Genomic DNA, 6,140 nt, shown 5'->3' with positions numbered 1-6,140 from the left:
AGTGCCAGCGCATCAATCTGTAAATTCAGTAACTGCACGCTCGATATCGCTCAAGATATTTTACACAGAGCGAATGTTTACACTTACAATATTAAAAAAATGATCAAAGAAATAGTTTTTAAAAAATTCCCTGAGTCTTAATAAAATTCCATAAGAATTTCCTGATTTTCCAAGTTAAAACAAAAATCCCTGAGAATTTCAGGTTTTCCAGGTATTTTCTGGTAGTATACACCTTGGATAATAATTATTGCTTATAAGTAAAAAAACATCGCAATCGCGCTTGGTACTTTCCGACATGGAACTGAACAAGCGCTATCGCGCCGCTTGGCATTTTTCGATCGAGTTTCTACAAAAGTCCGTGGCACTCAAACGGATAAATAGCCATCTCTTCTCTGATTCGCTGGCTGATTAGCACGTCTCGCAATTGACGTTGGTGAGGGTAAACGTTTATAGAGGATTGCTGCAGCGCAATTCGCGATCAGTCTCTCAACAGGCCTAACAGTCTTCTCTAAGATTTCTAACGCGATGGATCAATGGGCAGGAAAAGTCGCTTTGGTCACCGGAGCGAGCAGCGGAATAGGCGCGGAAACCGCGAAAGCACTCGCGAAAGATGGAATGAAAGTGATCGCCGTCGCGAGACGATTGGAAAATTTGAAAGAATTGGCGGCGTCTATCAAGAGTGAATTTAACGTTCAAATCTACCCGATCAAATGCGATGTCCAACAAGAAGAGGAAATTCTCAAGGTGTTCAAGTGGGCGGAGGAAGAACTGGGAGGTGTTGATGTGCTAATCAACAACGCTGGTGTAGTCATAACCAAACCGATTATAGGTAAGTACATATTCTTCCTTTTTTCCAGTTTTCTTCTCGAAAACTATTTATAAAAATTTTTCAAATAGATATGCATAAGCTTAGGGCATATTTTATGACGATACTTTATACGATATGAATATTTAAAATTAATTTTATATATACAATATATATACTATATACTATTTATCATACATTTTTTTTTTACCGAAAGAGGGATCAACGGAGGATTTCCGCAAAATTGTAGACGTAAATGTGATAGCGATGGCGATTTGTTCGCGCGAGTTGGCACAATCTATCAAAAAGCGCAACGCTAGAGGGTATATCTTTAATATTAACAGGTAAGCGTTAGATAGGTGAATGATTAAAATTTCAAATATGTTTGAATAATCGAATGAATAATATATATGAATAAATTAATTTCAAACTTGCAGTATATGTCGTCGAAAAAATATTAGTGCATCGACCTAATCGCAAAAAAAAACTTTATAATTTCATTTATTAATAATCACAATTTATTAATAATTTATTTAATTAATAAATTATGATAATACAAAAACAAAAGCAAAATACGGTTCGGATGATAACAAAACGCAATAAAAAGGAAGGCTAAAAGACCGTGGCGCAAGATGTTAGAACGTAAAAAAGTCGAAATAATAATAAAGACTCTAAGTAAGAGACATAATATATTAATAATCAGTTAAACATAAAAATACAAAAATCCTTCCTTTTCTAAAAAAGGCATGTTATGTCGATACTCGAAAGTCTCGAAGTGTATTGTTGCCTCCATAGACTTATATAATAGACTGAGCGCTCTTACGGGCGAGCTGATGACAAGATCTGAAGGACAGCGCTAGTCAGTCCGGTATGTTTTCTCTCTCGCACATGTAGAGAGAACTCTCGTATTAGAAAGAGACATCATGTCGGACACTCTTGCTCTCTCTTTCTGTATGTAGTATTCAGCTCCTCTTACGGGGACGCTCAGTCTATCTATATAAGTCTATGGTTGCCTCTTTTCCGCGATGCCGATTGGTTCTTTTATTGCGCTCAATTCGTATTGTGAGCAGCTGTCATTTGTGTTGCTGTTGTTTGTGGTTATTACAAATTCTGACAGTTCGTGCGACAGTTTGTCTGAGAAGAGAAAAGTTAAAAAATTAAAAAGAAGATGATACATTATGCATATATTATTTAAAATGTATAATGCAATAGAACAAATGGCGCGCGCCAAGCGCGCGCTTTGTATTGCTCTAGTATGTCTGAAAAAATTGATTCGATTGAACAGAAAGTAATTCATACGTACGTTTCGATCTTTTCAAGATCCTTTTCAATGTTTGAGATGTCATTAAAAAATAAATTAAATTTAAAATAATAATTAAACAAGGACAAGCGCGATAGGAGACAAATAGATCGCGCTTGTTCTTGTTTAATCGCGCTCTGTTACTATTATTTTAAATTTAATTTATTTTTTAACATCAGCTCGAACATTGAAAAACATCTTGAAAAGATCGAAACGTACGTATGTATTATTTTCTGTTCAATCGAATCAATTTTTTCAGACATATTTTTGTATTTTTATATCTAACTGATTATTAATATGTTATGTCTCTTACTTAGAGTCTTTATTATTATTTCGACTTTTTTACGCTGTAACATCTTGCGCCACGGTCTTTTAGCTTTCCTTTTTATTGCGTTTTGTTAATAAATGATGTCCCTATATCATGTAATTTGGAACTTTTATAGAGCTGAAATTGCGCAATCCAAAAGTTTTTATATTCTGTATGCAAAAAATCTGTAATAAATGTGATTGCGTATCAGCTTAAAATTATTATTAGTTATACTAATAAAAATATATCTGCACATGCCGACATTTTTATCTATGTTGAACAATTTTTAGTTTTTCACAAAAAAAGAGTTGATTTAATGTATTACATTAATATGATATTAATATCTATATTTTTATAGATATATTATCTATAGATATCGATACATGCAAAGAAAAATTAATTAATGCAAAACATATTTTATGTCGATGTTACTATTTATGGTAATTATGCACTTTACGGACGACCTCACCGATTTCAATGATCTTGACATATGTTGTCAAGCTCACTCTCCTTAGTAAGTATCAGAAGGTTTTAAGTGTCGCTCACTATTTATTAAAAAGTTATTAACGAAAAAGTTTAATGAATATAATATGATTTTGCGACAGCAATGTACGTTTAAGAAGATATATTTGATCGAATACATGTTCAATAGATAGAGAGAGAGAGTAAACGTAACATTGCGTTCAACATACTATACAGGGTGTCAGGCAATTTTTGACCTTCACGAAGTGAGAAGGTAGATTGGCTCAAATTAAGAAGGAAGGTACTATACTATTTTGCGATATTCGCAATAATTAACGAAAAATTAATTAAAGAAGATCGGCCAATGCGCGTGGCTAGAAGCACACGACGGCGAAGGCGGTCTGACTGTAACATAATGGCGGCGCGCGGCGAAGCGGTGATTGGGGAGGGGAGGAGCGATGAGTGTGTAAGCGCGTGGCGAAGGATCCTCCCCTCCCCAATCACATCAGACCGCCTTCGCCGTCGTGTGCTTCGAGCCACGCGCATTGGTCGATCTTCTATAATTAATTTTTCGTTAATTATTGCGAATATCGCAAAATAGTATATTAGCTTTCTTCTTAATTTGAGTCAATCTACCTTCACACTTCGGGACTGTCAAAATTTCCCTGCCACCCTGTATATATTTGTTTACATTTTTTTCAAATCATTTACGGTTGTAGTCTTGTACTTCTGCTTAGCTGTGTGGCAATTTTTCGGTGAGTTTAAGAAGTTACATTAGACGTTTAAGAAGTTATGTTTGACGGAATATATGTTTAATATATAGCGAAGATCATCATTAAATGTAGAATAAACTTTGTTTTGTGTTGCAAAGTACATGCTGAAGACAGTGTGTTTCGCCCCTCCCCCCTTACGGGGGCTTTCGTTAAAATTAAAATTTTGCTTAAATCAGAATAGGTTTGGGTTAGATTATATCTTTCGGAAGTGGAGCTTCCCCGTAGGAGAGGGGGAGGGTGGAACACACTGTATCCACGCATGTACATTTCACCTTGACTCTTAAAACGTGCATAATGTCTAAAAATTCCACATAATTCGTACAAATTTTTGTTAATAACTTTTTAATAAATGACGAACGACACTTAAAACCTTCTAATACTTACTCAGGAGAGTGAGCTTGACAACATATGTCAAGATCATTGAAATCGGTGAGGTCGTCCGTAAAGTGCATAATTACCCTATTTATTTTTACAAAAAAGAATTGTTATTAATTTTTTGTTTTATCCACAGCATAGCGGGGCATTATGCAGATTTGATTACTATGCCAATTAGTGTATATGCCGCCAGCAAATATGCTGTCACTGGAATGACAGCGAGTTTACGCAACGAAATAATAAGCGCAAAGCTTGATATAAAAATTACGGTATGCGATCTTTCTTTATTAAAATTTGTCTATGCGAATTCAATATTAGTAGAACACAGAAATATTGTACAAGTATCGATTTATCTCGCTCGTAATTTAATTTGCACCGACAATGATTTAATGATTCGTGTTCATTAATATTTAACAATGCCTCCTTTCGCGCAATGCGATAGACAGATGTATTTGGAGTAATAATGACAAAAGTAATATATTTAGAAAATATATATTGTGTTAATAATCTCTGTAAACACAGAGCATCAGTCCTGGTATAGTACAGACAGAAATGATGGAGAAAGCTTTTGAAGTTCTTGGCGGTGCCCAAAATCTGTTGGAAGGTGTACCGATACTACAGGATAAGGATATCGCAGATCTAGTGATTTATGGTTTAAGTACACCACGACACGCGCAGGTATGTAGATATTATTTTAGGGAATGATTTTTAATGACTTCGATATGTGTGTGTTTTTATAATATCTCTAATTACAACTGTTTCATTACATCAATAAGCAAGAAAAAAGCTTTGCGCCTTCTTAATTACCATATCACAAATCGCGTATGAAATTTTTTATTATTCTATTTATAACATTTATAACTCGTATTCTACATTAATCTCGAATGTTTAAATTAATTTTTTTTAGTAGACTGTTACTTTAAAATTTAAAATATTACGCGCATGAGAACTTGATTTTTGATTTAAATGTTAAGTCGTTTCCCATATTAATTTACAAGTGATTTATCTATACCAATTAAGCATACAAGTGATTTATCTGTTTCAGATATGTGAAGTCATAATAATGCCACATGAAGCTATTGCTGCGAAGAATCCTAGGCCATTCGCAAATAAATAATACATATGCTGCGTTTAAAGTTGATCTTCTTTTGAAGCTTTTAACAGTCACGCTTTTCTGTAAAGCAAGTGGAAATGAAAAAGAATATTTCAGTTTCATTTAAATTCCTCTGAAATAAAAAAATGAGTAATAGACAAGAAATAGAAAGAGAAATATTTTTATATTTACATGTAAATTTTTTCACAATCACGATACTAATTCTTGTATTATTGTAGAAAATTTGTAAGGATTTGTAACAGTATTTTATAGTTGTTACTTTAAAGTAACTGTATATATGTATTTCCCTTGCTTTCCAACACTTACTTAATTCCAATATGTATCTGCATTTAAAAAATATGAAATATAAATATTATGAAACAAAATCGGAACAAATTATATTTCGCCCAGATTATTTATAGAATCAGATTGGTCTCTTGTCAGAAAAAAAGAGAGGGAGAGAGAGAGAGTAAATATAGCGCTAATCATAGACGTGACTTTGTGTAATATATTAATATATCTCTCGTTATATATATTGTTACTTCCGCGGAACGATATCTATCGATCGCGCGCGACACAAAGATCGACATTCGCGTACCCATTAAGCCATTTTCTGTTTGAAATTAAATTTACCAAATTTATTCTCTTGACGGGCAAATTTGTTTTTCCCGAAACTATTTTCTTGTATAATCTTTACCGCCATAGCTCTTTCAACGGCCGATTTTAAGGATGAAATTCCCTCAAGTTGTAACGTACGTTTAATGAATCCGTCCGTTAGCCCGGCGACGAATTGCGCACAAGCAATTTTGTCCCTTACTTCGTGCGAACACTCCGGACATGCTAAACGAGATAATTTCTCTAGATCCGCATCCAAAGTCGCCAGATCTTCCGAAAATTTCTACATACTTATTCTCTAAAAGTGAATCAGTATATTATCACTGAAAAACAGTAAATAGTCACTTATTACAGCAGTTATAAGTACAGCACTGTAAATCAGTGATATTTTATTGAAAGAATCAGTTAAT

General features: G+C 33.9%; 1 protein-coding gene across 1 annotated transcript; it reads left to right on the top strand.

Annotated features, from left to right (window-relative positions):
• Positions 1–456: 456 nt before the first annotated feature.
• LOC145959665 (farnesol dehydrogenase-like) lies at positions 457–5,269 on the top strand. The gene is made up of 5 exons (XM_083078727.1): positions 457–829; positions 1,023–1,149; positions 4,159–4,291; positions 4,545–4,700; positions 5,068–5,269. The coding sequence occupies exons 1-5, from the start codon at positions 526–528 to the stop codon at positions 5,137–5,139; spliced, it is 792 nt and encodes a 263-aa protein (XP_082934853.1). The 5' UTR covers positions 457–525; the 3' UTR covers positions 5,140–5,269.
• The last annotated feature ends 871 nt before the right edge of the window (positions 5,270–6,140 follow it).

The sequence above is a fragment of the Camponotus vicinus genome, unplaced genomic scaffold (assembly GCF_025532165.1).
Source record: "Camponotus vicinus isolate PSW18456_S1 unplaced genomic scaffold, iyCamVici1.0 SCAF_1, whole genome shotgun sequence".
Classification (NCBI taxonomy): Eukaryota; Metazoa; Arthropoda; class Insecta; order Hymenoptera; family Formicidae; genus Camponotus; species Camponotus vicinus.
This window is presented reverse-complemented; position numbering and strand designations above follow the sequence as displayed.

Excerpts from the sequence above, each read along its gene's own strand:
- LOC145959665 (XM_083078727.1), top strand. The coding sequence starts at position 526 with ATGGATCAATGGGCAGGAAAAGTCGCTTTGGTCACCGGAGCGAGCAGC. Across the intron at positions 1,150-4,158 it reads TATATCTTTAATATTAACAG|CATAGCGGGGCATTATGCAG; the intron begins GTAAGCGTTAGA and ends TTTTATCCACAG. Across the intron at positions 4,292-4,544 it reads AGCTTGATATAAAAATTACG|AGCATCAGTCCTGGTATAGT; the intron begins GTATGCGATCTT and ends CTGTAAACACAG.